Source organism: Gastrolobium bilobum, unplaced genomic scaffold (assembly GCF_033153095.1).
Source record: "Gastrolobium bilobum isolate Gb01-03AN ecotype WA unplaced genomic scaffold, APGP_CSIRO_Gbil_v1 utg3760, whole genome shotgun sequence".
In the NCBI taxonomy this organism is placed as follows: domain Eukaryota; kingdom Viridiplantae; phylum Streptophyta; class Magnoliopsida; order Fabales; family Fabaceae; genus Gastrolobium; species Gastrolobium bilobum.
The window spans coordinates 95,218-110,155 of record NW_026898344.1 but is presented as its reverse complement, the minus strand read 5'-3'; the positions used below and the strand labels follow the sequence as shown (position 1 = coordinate 110,155).

At 31.6% G+C, this 14,938-nt stretch overlaps 1 protein-coding gene across 1 annotated transcript; it reads left to right on the top strand.

Annotated features, from left to right (window-relative positions):
* The first annotated feature begins 11,483 nt into the window (after positions 1-11,483).
* LOC133315076 (protein LIGHT-DEPENDENT SHORT HYPOCOTYLS 10-like) lies at positions 11,484-12,059 on the top strand. Its single transcript, XM_061516627.1, has one exon. The coding sequence runs from the start codon at positions 11,484-11,486 to the stop codon at positions 12,057-12,059; it is 576 nt and encodes a 191-aa protein (XP_061372611.1).
* The last annotated feature ends 2,879 nt before the right edge of the window (positions 12,060-14,938 follow it).

Here is a 14,938-nt window from a genome sequence, read left to right as displayed (position 1 = left end):
GAAGCAAGCATTTGAGCTAACTCTTGATGAACATGGCAAGATCAGTCTGACCTGGTGAACAAAGGGGTCACCGGTTTTAGTAAAATCCGGCCGAGTTGCACGTGTTACACTGGTTGTTTTGCATGTTCGATCTTTTAGCTTACTTGGACCAGTTACATGATCGGTTTCCAGGTTGAACCGACCGGTCCGATCCGAGTTTCATAACAATAACTCAACCACCTCTAACTAAATACTAGGTTAGCTCAAGTCAAATTCGGCTATGATATCACTATTAGGTGGTTAAGTGGTGCCCGTGGCAATAAAACCACTACCAATTGGTTAATTAAAGCAACAATCCATTGTATGAGCTTGACATAATGTCTCAACCCAAAATTTTACATTTAATTCATGGGTCCTTCCTTTTTATGCTATTTTCACTTAGTTCATTCATGTTGACTAATGTGAAACTTCATCATAATTTCCAATATTTTTCTTCTTTAATATGAATCCTAACATTCACTCCTCCTCAAGCGATAACTTCTTTGAATATTTATGGGAATACACCAAGACAATAAGCCCAAACTGCAACAATTATCATGTCCAAGCCAATCATACATGGTTGGCCTTACTAAACCATTGGCTTTGACATCACTATTACATAACCAGGAGGAGCTCATGATAAGAAATACCACCTTTAATTAACGAGCTAAGCGATAGTCTACATCGATAAAGAAGCTTAACATTACATTTCAACCCCAAATCTCAAGACATTGTTATAGATCCTTCCAATTATATGATTGTTAGGTGTCAAACACACTATGTTATCAAGGCCCAAAGTATGATAAATAACGTTGTAAACGGTAAAAGGGATATATTTTTCTTATGTTGTAGGAAAAAATTATCTCATGTTGTAGAAATAAAAGCATAAGTGGAACCCACAGGTAAGAGGAAAGAGAAAAAGAGTGGTGAGACCCAATCTCTTTTTGTGTGTGTAGGAAAGTTGTTTATCTCATGTAAAATGAGATAAACATAACCCATGGTAAAATGCATAATGTATATTATCAAATGCAAAAGACTTTAGAGTTTTCATGTTCGAACATGATTCTGACTTAAAAATATATTAGTTTCAGGTTTAAATTGTTAAATTTGAGCATTAAAACAATGGGTAAGCTAGAAGAATTTAAAGCAATAACGGAAGAGTAATGATTTAGTAAAAATTTCCCCAGAGTTGTCTTCCGGATAATTTTTGGTATCCAAGATGATAGATTTGGATATTTGTGTTCTTCATAGAAGTTGTAGATCTCTCTTTTATCTTTCAAACGAGACTAAGATCATATCAATTGGATGAATATAGCTCAAGTCATGCTCAAAATTCGAAACCATATTTTTGCTGTCAGAGTAGCTAGCGAATTTGACTTAGCAAGAACGTCGTAAATAGGGCTCATGGATCTTTTTCATTAAAAAGGGGCTTCTAGGGTTATTTTCTTTCATTCATGGGCGACCAAGTGGAGAGCAAGGAGAGCAGTTTTCAAAGAGGAGAAGGAGGAATATTGATCAAGAACTCACCGTGGATCTCGTTTGCTAAGTTTTCTTTTGAATTCTCATTGTATTTCATCTCTTGTTCTTGTTTCTATGACAATGTTAGGCTAGTTTTGTTTATGTAGTTAGGGTATATGTAACCAATGGATTTTTAATGCTTTCTATTCCTTTTATGTAATTGATGTTTGATTATATGGTATGCAATTAATCATATTTTCACTCCTAGTTTGTTTATGGTCTGGTCAATTGAGAATGAACACGTAAGTCTTTTATGACAATAGGGATATTGGTGTAGGATTCCGATTGATTGATTGCTGAATTTTGTATGATTTAGGGATAAACTTACAAATCTATGACTTGTTAATTCTCTTTCTTAATGTTTGCTGATGAGTCTCCAATTTACTATTTATTAAGGGTTAATATGAGCATGAAATTGGTTTAAAAGTAATTAAAAGTTCTGAGAATTACAATTAAATTGTTATTTTATTTTCAATAATATTCTCATAAGATTTTTTATACTTTGTAGAAAATTTCAGCTCAATAAAGAGATAAATTGGAGATATCAAGTAGAGTTGATTTGGATTTCTGAATCATTAAAGATCTTATAAAATCTTCCTTTGAATATTTTTAAGGAAAGTTTTCCATTAAATTAAAAAGGGAAGATTTGAAGGATTGAATCAAAGATATGATAAGAGATTCTAGTGAAGATTCCATTGAAGATATGATGGAAAATTAAAAGATATGAGTTTCATCCCTATAAAAAGGCATCTCTTGGAAACTCCAAGACACAATTCGACAGAGGCAACAATATTCAGAGGAGGAGACTCATGATGGAGATCAGGATTCTAACGGAGTTGAAGACCGAAGAACATTGATCTTCTATCTTCTTCTCCTCTTTTTCTTTCATGAACAATTTTTATTTTAATTTGTTTAAGTCAACATGAATATGTCTGGTTAATTTCTTTTTGTAGTTGGGATCACGGACCCGATGTAAATCCTTTATATTTTCTATATTGTTTTTATAATTTAATTAGTTAGTTTGTTTTATTCTACCTCTGTTAATATTTCCATATCCTGATTAGAATTAGCCACTCTAATTATAAGGCTTTGAGGGTTAGGACTCACAATAGACATGTTGGGATTTTAGTCTGGATAAGGGTAGAATAACAATTTGTGCAATACCTAGACATAGGCTTACATAGATTGCAGACTTATAATTCATCTGCTTAATGCTTAATTCAAGAGGGATTACTAAGACATTAGAATTCTAATTGGGTTAAAGGGTTGAAATCACTAAAACATTAGGATTCAACTATTTTATAGGGAAATAATGAATTGTCTGAGCAAACCAATTAGTTAATTATAAAATACAATATAGGAATATAAGGGAGAATCGGAGGCGAAGTGCATCCTGACTACAGTCTTTTTACAAATTTTTCACCAATATTTTCTTAACGTTCTTGATACTCTTGCATGTGTTCAAATTTAATTGTTTTTAAATTTTCTGTTTAAAATTTAATTGTTTTTAAATTCTGTTTTGAAATCCCAAAATCAAACAAATTTTCTTTTCCAGCTTAAGGGGAATAATTAAATTAGTATTTTGTGCATTAATCCTCGAGGGAACGATCTTTACTTATCACTTTTATTACTTGAAACGAACGGAATACTTGCCGATTTCGCAACACTTGCTTTAGGAGAAATCACTAAGAGATTAAGATTTTTAATAGAGTAAAGGATTAAATTACCAAGGGATTGAGATTTAATCACTCAAGTGAGAATTGTCAATAACATGAATTAAGTATCAGTTATATGAAATGGTAGAATCATTAGGAAGAAATTGGAAAAATCGCATTCCTAACTGCGCTTTTGCATAATTAATTTCAATATTTCTTGATTGCGTTCTTGAATCCTTGTTCTTGTTTTTTATCTTGTTAGTTAATTTTTAATTTAAAATTCTGTTATATTAATTTAAATCATATTATCAAAACCTTTTGCGATCAATCCAACTTTGATCGTATAGATATGTTATTGTTTGATATATTAATCCTCGTCGGAACGATACTTTACTCTTCACTTTATTACTTGTACGACCAATATATTTGCCGTGATCACAACAATAATTTTCACTTAGCTCATTACCGACCAATGTAAAACAACAGGAAAAATTTATATAGATTGCAAGAGGTCATGGCCTAACCCTATGTGATGTCACATTGAAACAAAAAAGAAAGAATGAAAAATACATAAACCATTTGTTACTTTTACATACCGAAAGCTGATATTCGAATATTGAAGGTGAAATTCAATACTGTCTTGTTTTCCCAAAAATCGAACTTTCATTCGGTAATATTCACATGGCAAAAGTTGAATTCAAATATTAATTTTTCTCTTTGAAAAATGACAATTTGGAAGATGAAATTCGAATGTCACAAGATGTATAATATTCAAATGTTGAAAGAAATGCTATAGGCTAGCTAGAATCGCAACACCCAATGGCACGTGCGGGCCATAAGACCCAATCCTCAGCTGTCGAGACATCATCCTCTAAATTAGGAAGTTCAAACTTGGTGGCTTTCATCTTTGGTCCAGAAGTGCCTGGGCCCTTTGAATGGTGATCTTTGGATTTTTTTTGTATCACTTGCATGGCTCATCCACTTGCTCATCATTTCTTCCATGTGCTTCATTGAATTCTCCATTAATTGCTACTAATCTTGCTTTCATTTGAGCTTGTTGTTCCTTTAAATGATCCTTTATCTCTTTGACGCTCTCTTCCAATCTGAAAAACCTTTTTTCTTCTGCAATTTCTTGATGCTCATTGCTTCCATATGCTCTTAGTTCCATATGGACTTGTTGTTCCTTGACATGATCTTGATGCTCCTTGATCTCTTTGACGTTGTTTTCCAATCTCAATAACCTTGTTTCTTCTGTTGTTCCATGATGCTCTTTGCTTTCATATGTTCTTATTTCTATATGATATCTTGATGCTCCTTGATCTTTTGAAGCTGTCTTCCGATCTCAAAAACCTTGTTTCCTCTGACATTGTCATTGATGAATGAAAGCACCACAACAGGTAACTTCAACTCATCGGAGAAGGAAATTATGGTTCTGTTTGATTACTGTTTTTTAAAACAGTTTTTTAAATTTTAAGAACAAAAAAAGATAAAAAAACTCATTTGGTAAAGTCTGTGTTGTAAAAAAAGTTTTTAAAACTGCAACTATTTTTTTAATTTTAGAATCAAATTTAAATAATATGTCTGAGTTGTTTTTAGTTTTAGTTTTTAACTTTCAAAAGAAAAAAACTTAGAAAACAAATATTTTCACAAGTATTATACAAAACAGTTTTAAGGGGAAAAAAATCAAAACACAATCAAACATGTCCTATGGTTCCGATCAAAAACTCTCTCTCTCTCTTATTTTATTAATGAATGATAAAATGTATCCATTTGATCTTCCTATATTCGTTATTATTGAGCAAGTTTATGAGCTAATTAATTCCCTATTAGCCAGCTGCTATAACTGGTCATACATAGTTAATTATACATGACTGTATCCAACTAAATGGATATAATAAGGCCAACACATTTTTAGCTAATTCTATATAAAATGTTTTTCCTTTTTTAGTTAGTTCTGATTCGCATCAGTTTGCGTATATTGTCATATAATATAGGTCTTATTAGTTTTTAAAAAATATATGATCAATTCCAAATAGAGACAATATAGGGCCAATAAATTAGGAGCACTTTGTACAATAAATTTCGGGCTTCAAATAAATAATCATGGTTTAAGTATAACAAATTTATAAAAAAAAAAATACAAAAAAAAAATCTAAAAATGACCATAGATACGATAATGTGCAAGGAATAAACTACATAATGAAAACCTTTTTCTGTTGTTTCTTTGAATTCCACTTTTTTCTTCCACCCAATCATTTCTAAGATATTAAAATTTTTATATACAAAAAATTATAAATATTTACTACTATTTTTTAATTTATATATGTTAATTATTATTATTATTATTATTATTATGTTTAGTGTGACTATATATCTCACCCAAACACATTTTAAATTTTCATGACAAACCACTAAAAGAAATTAATAGATGAGCGCAAGCTTGTTGGATACATCCATAATAGTTTTCAATGTTGAATATCATTTAAACGGTAAATGGAACGGTAAGGTCTCAGATTAGTGGCAAAGAATTATAATGAGAGTGAGAGATAACAAAGAAATTAACAAAGCCCCTTCTATATTTTGCTTTCATTTACGCTCAAAAAATTTATTTAATACAACACACACACACAAAAATGGGTAGAACCGATTAAGAAAAGGAGAGAAAGAGAGAAAATAAGTAAGTCTCACCCACTCTTTTATATCTTATATCAAATAATTTATTTCATGCAATACAAAATAATATTTCCTAATATGATCACCTCTGTCATTGTCAAGCATCGGTGGCAATTAACAATCTTCGATCACCTTATGGAGCCCATTTGATATGGAAGCGTAAGGTTCAATAGCCCATGGTGTTGCTTATCATTGTACAAAGATTAATGGGCCAAGTATCTTTAGCAGCATGAATTTTCCAAATATAAATCACAAGTATATATGGAACTATAAGGCGCTCCTTAGTGCTATGTAGAAGGCTTGAAACAATGAAGCCTATGCTTTGGAGCTTAGATCAACGTTAGTAATAATATATAGGCCATACATTCTCCCCGGTTCATACTTCATACTGATTCATGGATCTTTGAATATTGATCAATATTCAATATATGGTAATCTCGTGACTGTGTCTAATACCTCTATCTTTGGCCAAATCAAGATCTCCAATGAGGTTTTAAGATATGTCTTTCCTTTGGTCATCTATTATTATTTAATGATGATATGTGATTTTTCATGTCTTTTATGTGTGAATTTTAAGGATGATATGAGAACTGCTTCCTCGAATAGAATACTGTTAGAGATTGTTTCATATTTCCTTATATATTTAAGCACCAATGTAAACCATAATTTTCTCACTTTAGTGTAGCGTGGGCAAATTATTCTGAAATTACAGATTCAAAATTCACAAATATATTCCTTGCTAGAAGGAAGAGTTATGTTGATAACCAGATTATAATCTTAGCTATTGCAACTACCATGAAAAGGTTTTATGGTACATTCAGCTATCATCTGCAGAAGCAGGACAATTATAACAATTGGTTGTGGATGGATACTGAAATTATAAAAATAAGAAACATATTAAGTTATAAAAAATAATAATTTTTTTATAGTTACAAATAAAAACAGATTAATTAAAAATTAAAAAATCTTAACACTCTCACTCTCCAAGCATTTTCTGTGACAGGTCTCAATCGAGTAGAATATGTCTACCCTCAAACTAATTATTTTGTGATATTCAGATGATCTTACTTATTTTGTGATATTCAGTGTCAAATGTTGTGAAAAAAACGCTATGAATTTTACATCTTGATCAATAGATGAGTTTTTCCTTCAAACTTGTGCCCTTCTGTTTTCACGTATCTGAAAGAAAGTAGGATTTGGGATCTTTGGTGGTGTCCTCTAAAAAAAATGATGCTTTATTACAAGCTTGAAATTCTACATTGAAGAACTTAAACTATGATTCATTATTATTAATACTGGAAAGGTAGTTTATTCAAGGAGTAATGAGGAAATTTATAAAAGTTACTTATATATCCTAGGAGGAACGAAGTCTGTCTTTTATATAGGGGACTTTTAGACTAGCTAGATATTTAATCATTTATTTGGAGACCGTTTAAAAAAAAGTGGGGGCCATTTCACGTGGATGTGCTCCTATATGTAATTCTTTCTGTTCAGTTAAGTGTGTGATTACCAAAAGCTAGATGCTGACATTTCTGGTACACATCGATCCTACACGGACTGAATGCAGCCGCACATAAAAGAGGACGAAATGGGAGAGGAAAAAATAATAATAGGAACACACTTTTAATGCTATGCTATAAGAGTATCTATTTCTTTATAAAAAAAGAAAAAAAAAAAAAGATATTGGTGGAAACGATCATAGAGATAAGAGTCTTATAAATATGTTAATTTTTCCTAATTTTAACAGTTGATTTTGTAATTTAATGATTTTAATTTTTTAGATATATGAATATTATAAGACTCGGTATATGGACAATAAATTGACAAAGAAATAGTTTCCCGAATTCAAGCATTACGTGAGTCACAAGCCAAGACAGAATGGAGAATAAATGCTTCATATATGCGACAATCATACCTAATGATTCATTTTTATTCATCACGAGATTTGAGATGATGTATGAATTTTAAAACACTTTGAGGATGTCTGCTTTGAGGTTCTGTATACATAAGAGTTTCAAAAAGATTATCGTACAAACAGAGGAATTGAATTAAAAGAATGAAAAAGAACTCATTATTTAGGGGATGTATTGGATTAGAATTTTAAATGATTTTCATGGATTATTTTTGGACAAAAAAATCCATTCGTATTTAATTAGAATTTCAAAGGATTGCAAAAAAGTTATGGTACTCGATTAGGATTTTAAAAAATTATTTTAGAGTCCATGCAAATTTGTTGGTATTCAATCAGGATTTTAAACAAAGAAAAAATAATCTTGTGGTATTCAAAAATCTTACGATTTTAATGGATTTTCTATTGGTATGGATTTCGGGAGACTTTTTAGTGAAAAATATAAATAGGATGTCTCTTTAACAATCTCACCCTAACCCCTAGGATTTCTAGAGATTTCTCTATTGCAGTGTCTTCTTCTTCCTTTGATGGGTCAACCCGCTCGAAATCGAGTTCCACCATGGAAGCTTCGTCAAAGCTCAAAAACAACAGATTTTTGAGTGATTTTCTTCACAAAACAACTCAGGAACAACAACCCAACAAGATTTTAATTTAATTCATCTCAAAAATAGCAGATTTTAAAGCAATTTTTGAGAATTTTTGAAAGTTTAAAAATAATTTTTCAAGCTATTGGCCATGATTTTTCTTGATACGAACAGTGTGCTTTTTGTATTAAAAATAACATAAAATAGTGGAAAAACAACAAGGGGAACAAAAATTTCTCAAACCAATTTTCATTTTACATCAATGAATCAAGATCGATTTAAAGAAAGATCGAAACTTTCATAATATGAACCCTATGTTTCATAATAATATATTCATGAACGAAATTTATTCGCTATAGGAAATGATTTCAAACAATTTTTGTGTCAATAGATCACTAAAAACTTGTTTTTCAAAACCCCCAAAGCAATTTAAGATTTCAATGTATTGATTGAAAACAATATGAAAATTTTCTAAACTTTCATGTAATAAAACCCAGAAATTCAGATTCGAAATTTTCTTGGAATACTCAATGAAAACATGCATATGATATATTGTTAGAAAACTCTCATCACGTAGAACAAAAACTCCATGATTTACAAGATCAATTGCAAAAAATTTCAAACGAAAATTTATCATGAATTTTACTAATTGAGAAAATTATATTACGTTTTCCTTTTTTTTTATTAATATTATTGCATTTCTTTGTTAACTTTTTTTATTGACTCTTGTAATTTTTAATGTTTGTTAAAAATTCATATGATTTTTTAAAATCTTATAAATTCATATTGTCATTTTAAATCTTATAAATTCTATTAAAATCCAATCTTATGAATTCTTGATTGTAAAAAAAGTCTTTAAAGTCTCTCCAATTCTGAATAGTCTTTTAAAATTTATAAGATTTTTTATCTCAAAAAAATATTTTAAAATTCTAATCCAATACACCCCCTTAGTTAATCAGACGCAATTGAAATGTTAAATCCTGTCTTTTTTTTCTTTTAATATTCCAATCGGTTTATCGCTTTGCGACGAGTCTGATTCGAGGCTGGTCCCAGAATTAAGACTTTAAATTCCTTTCAAAAATAATACTGAAAAGAATCGAACACATGCTCTCATTCAAATTATTTAATTTTCTGATATCAACTGACCTATTATCATTTAAATGCATTCCTCTTTTAAACTCTTTCCAGCAAAGTTAGACCTTAAGCGGTATGGGAATTGTAATATGTATCACTTCTATGTTGGGGGTCAAGGCAGTATAATAACCATTTGTCAATTAATGCATGTACTCCCAAACCTGACATATTTAATTTAGAGCTGAAAATTTGTAAACAGGGGGTCGAAGGTATCTCTGATGCTTCATACATTTTGCACCTATTCAAGCAAACTCTGAAAAGAGCCTTACGGAGACACAGAAACCATCATTTAACAATGAACTTCTCTTTCAAATTATGCTCTCGCCATTGATCGTAGAGTAAATATGCTGCACACTGTACATCACAAGTATCTAAAAAAAAATTAAAAAATTCACACGCAATAGAGTTAAACAGAATAAAAAAGAGTTATTGATTTGCTTTCTTTATGTAGGATAAAATTTTGTGACTTAATTAGTGGAAAGTAAAAATTTGAAATTCTGCCAATAAAGGTGGGCACAGTTAGCTAAGGATTTGGTCCATACCCCTCAAGGGCGTGAGTTCAAACCCCGCTGGCCGATGTGAGGACTTTGTTGGTGGGTGATATGTAATCCCTTTCAGAAATCTTCAAAGAGGTTGGGGGTCTTCCCTGACCCTAGTGGGATACCGGTGTCTAACCCCACTTAAACTTTTTTTGATCCAAAAAAAAAAAAAAATTTGAAATTCTACATTATTCCTTGAATTTCTTTTTCCCCCCAGTATTTATGTAGTTTAATAAAAATTGAACAAAATATAATTTTATATAATATTATTCTTTATTTTTAAACAAATCAAACAGTAAAAGTAACCCCATTGAAAATTACCATTAACGACAACAACTCATTAAAATATTAATACAATATATAGTGGGTTATTATTACCTTTTTATTAAGTTTATTTATTACTTATTAGTTATTTTGAGATGTCCCAATAGAATGTTTTATCAATTTCTTGTGCTCATCCAACAGCACCACGGTCCACGGCTATACCAATTGAGCTGATTAGTGGACTAAATCATGCTTATTAATAATGTATACATATAAAGAAAGGCAAAAACAAGTATTATGTTGTAAGAAAATTCTTAGGTCATGTCATAGAGACAATTAATATGGAGGCCACTACTTTTAAAATAAAAGAAAAATAAAAGAATTGATGGGTACACTTTTATGTTTCTGTCAAAAAATTGGTTGTGTCATGTGAAAGGAGGAAAACATTACCCATAAAGAAAATACCAAAATCAAGCAAGACTTAGATTATAAGCACCCATCGAGTCACCGACTAATGAGTAATCTAATTCTAATTGGCTCCCACATGAATTAGACAAAATCAAGAAAAAGAGGGTCCTATGCAAACCATTACCAAGTGATGATCATAATGCCTATTAAGAAAAATGATGATCATATATATATATAGTATATGGAATTGTCCTACATAATAAAACATGTATATATTATATATACAAAAAAAAAACATGTATATATTTGTTTACCTATCTAAAAAATACATATAATAGTATATCTAGAACATAGAGGATAAAAGTAAAAGGGAAAAAAAATTTCTTTTTAACAATTTATAACTACACCTATGAGAAGTACATAATTATTAAAGTTTTATTTTTTTCTCTCTCAAATTGTTGATTGACGTAGAAAGTAAAAAAAAAATATAATTTTAATATTATACCTATATAATACGAGAAGCACATAATTCTAAATTGTTAAAAGGATATAACTTATATTATTTAAAACAATAACACGTTTTTCCCAGAATAAAAATAGAAATATGAGAGAGGAAAGGATGGAAGAGGAGAAAAAGGAGAAGAAAAACAACTTCATAGGACCCACTTCATGTCCTCTCAAAAGACCACAAGACGTGATTTTCATCTTTCTCCACTGCACTCACCCTGTTATTTCTTCCCAACAATATTCCATCCATCCATAGCACATAGTTACCAGAGACATGTCTTCCCAAATTCAAAATGGTTCTTCTCATGGCTCCTCCTCCTCATCATCACAAGCTCCCTCCAGTCATCAACAACAACAATCACAACCACAACCACAACCACAACAACAACAACTGAGCAGGTACGAGTCTCAGAAACGGCGAGACTGGAACACCTTTGGTCAGTACCTGAAGAATCATACTCCCCCAGTTCCACTCTCTCAGTGCAACTTCAACCATGTTCTAGATTTCTTGCGCTACCTTGATCAATTTGGGAAGACCAAGATCCACTTGCACGGTTGCATCTTCTTTGGCCAACCTGCCCCCCCTGCACCCTGTGCCTGCCCTCTCAGGCAGGCTTGGGGTAGTCTCGATGCCCTCATCGGACGGCTCCGAGCCGCCTACGAAGAGCACGGCGGGTCGCCAGAGACCAACCCTTTCGGAGGCGGAGCCGTTCGGGTGTACCTGCGTGAGGTGAAGGATTGCCAGGCAAAAGCAAGAGGGATCCTATATAAGAAGAGGAAGAAGAAGAAAAGGAACCAAATTAAGATGACTCAAGGTGCAAAAGCTTTCAAGGAAGAACAAGCTTCTTGATATGGGAGATGCGGATGGTAATTTTGTCGTATTATTTATGATGCCTATAATTGTTGCTTTATATATTTTGATTCATGCAATTGGCTTCAACCCTTTGAATGTTTTTGATATTTGAACTAACTAGCAACTTATTTGAGATTTTACATTAGAGTAGCACTCATTATATATGTGAATCAGTTATAAATATAATATAGAAGGGTTATAAGTATGGATAGGGATACCATTTTGCAGCGTACAAAACCCTAGAAGCAGAATAAAAACCCTAATTTTACATTGTCGATTAGAAATGGTTTGCCTAAAGAATAATTTACTAGCTAAGACTGTAAGAGTAATAGTGATTAGACTAGAAAGAATATTGTCTCTCTCCCTCCCCCTCGCTTTCTCTCTCCTATCATTCAAAACACTGTTATTGGTGTTTCCTAAATTAAATAGTACTCTTGGGTGTTTGCTTTATGCTAATTTTGGGCCTTTTCTGATTCTGTGAGATTTCTTGTGCTCCCCATGGATGTGTGAGCTTGATTTATCATACGTTGCATGTGATTACATACACAATCTGACGTAGAAACTGTAACATATTGGAACTCTGTGATGTATTGTTTTAAACAAATATATGTTTGAATTAATAACACACAATCCTCCTTTAGATTAAACACACTTTGCATATAGCTAGCTAGATAGTACTGTGGTTCATGGAAAATTTTAATTATAACAATGTTGGTTATCCTTTTGGAATACTTAAATCTGGTCCTAGCTAGTCTGTGCATGTGAAGAGACAAGTGGCCTTGGAAATGCCCTTTTAGTTTGTCTCGTGACTTTTTCTCTAGATTGTTATATACATTATATATAGTCTCTCATTAGCGAAAGCTTAGGGCTACTTTTAAATCTAGTTATCTACAATGTTTGTTTTTCTTATCCAAATGATATAAAAGAGCTCCAAAAATGTAAAAATAAGTATTTTCTAAAAGAAGAAAAGAAGAAGGTTAAATGGGAACCTTGTCCTATTGAATAAAAGGAATATACCAACAAAGGTTTCAATAATTTGTTGCCCTTACCACACAAGCCTAATTGTCACGAAAATCACATTAACAAACATTGTGTTAATTTGTTTCATGGAAGACTATTAATTTGTAAATCCTTATTCTATAGAATAAGGATTCTTATATTTGTTAGGGAAAAAAAATGGAATGGTATTTCGTTTTATATGCCTCATTTTTGAAATATAATATAAAGTATAAAAGTACTCATGTGCCTTTACTGAATTGCTCTTAAGCTATTGTCTTTACAAGTAATTTTAGATGTGATGCATTTTAAAGAGGTTTGGTTTGTTGAATATATTAAAACTCGTTTCTCAAAAAGACAATATCTTTGATATGCACATTTCTAGACATCCAAAGGCAAAAGTTATTGGAAATTACTGCAACTGCAACCAATTTTAATATTCAGTGACTTCTCTCTCTGATTATGTGGATAAAAATTTAGTTGGAAGGGTTTTACAATAAGTAACAAATCACGTTGTTGGATATTCTTTGCATGCAGGGCAAGACGAAGGAGTTATAATTGGATAAGGCAGGTTTGCACTTTGAAAGAGCATGTGTTAAAAGTATCATTTCTCTGCTGCTTACACCAGAAATTATTACAGAAAATCACAGTGATATTTCACTTAGCAGTTCAGAAAATCAGAATAATCCTTTTCAAGTCAGTTAAGTCTCAGTAAATCTAAAATGTATGTTGCAAATGATCAACCTTTGTAATTTCTTTTAACATATAAGACCTCTTCTCCAAAATAGAAACAACAAGAATTACTGGCTTTACAGTAGTACAAACTATTGCGCTCTCTCTCTCTCTATATATATATATATATGAGGTAGGATTCTTTGACATTGTTAAATTTGAAATTTGACACCTCACCTAAGAGTCGTTAGATCAAAAAAGATCAATGGTATCACATGCTTGTAAAGCAGAGTCGTTGATTTTTTTTCGGCTCTCAGATGAGGTGTCAAACTTCAAACTTGACACTGGTGTCAAATTTGAAATTTAACACTGGTGTCAAAGAATCCTTCCTCGTATAAATATATATATATATATATAGAGGTAGGATCTTTTGACACCGGTGTCAAATTTCAAATTTGACACCTCATCTTATAGCCGTTAGATCAAAAAAGATCAACGACTCTGATTTGTAAGCATGTGATTCCATTGATCTTTTTTGATCTAACGGCTATAAGTTGAGGTGTCAAAGGATCCTACCTTATATATATATATAAGGAAGGATCCTTTGACACCATCTGAGAGCATTTAGATCAAAAAAGATAGTATCATACTTCATATATATATTGTAAAGAACCAATTCAACCCAAAAGCTTAAGCTAATGGGTGAGAACTTTTTAATGGTTTTATATATCTCAACACGCTCCCTCGCATGAGAGTCCACTGGGCTTCAAGAGTGGACAATGCACAGGCCCATGCGAAGAAAGAAATTTCACTTGAAATAAAGGGGGGCGGTGAGGATCGTATGCTACACCAAAGCTCTCTGATACTATGTAATGAACCAATTCAACCCAAAAGCTTAACCTAACGGGTGAGGACTTTTTAATGATTTTATATATTTCAATATATATATATATATATATATATATATATATGTATATATATATATATAATGGGAAAACCGCAGTTTTCCTTACGCTTCTTTCAAGCATCAGCAATAATGCGAACTAAGTTCATACATTATTTATGCATTATGGTGAAAGAGTTGGGTTTGAACATTTGGATTAGTCGTAGTGTCATGAAGTCATTATCTTAATGCGAACTTCTTGGACTTCAATTTGATGCATACTGCTGAAAATATTCCCAGGATTGAAGTGTAATCTTAAGAAGAG

Coding starts and splice junctions, on each gene's coding strand:
- LOC133315076 (XM_061516627.1), top strand. CDS start 11,484: ATGTCTTCCCAAATTCAAAATGGTTCTTCTCATGGCTCCTCCTCCTCA.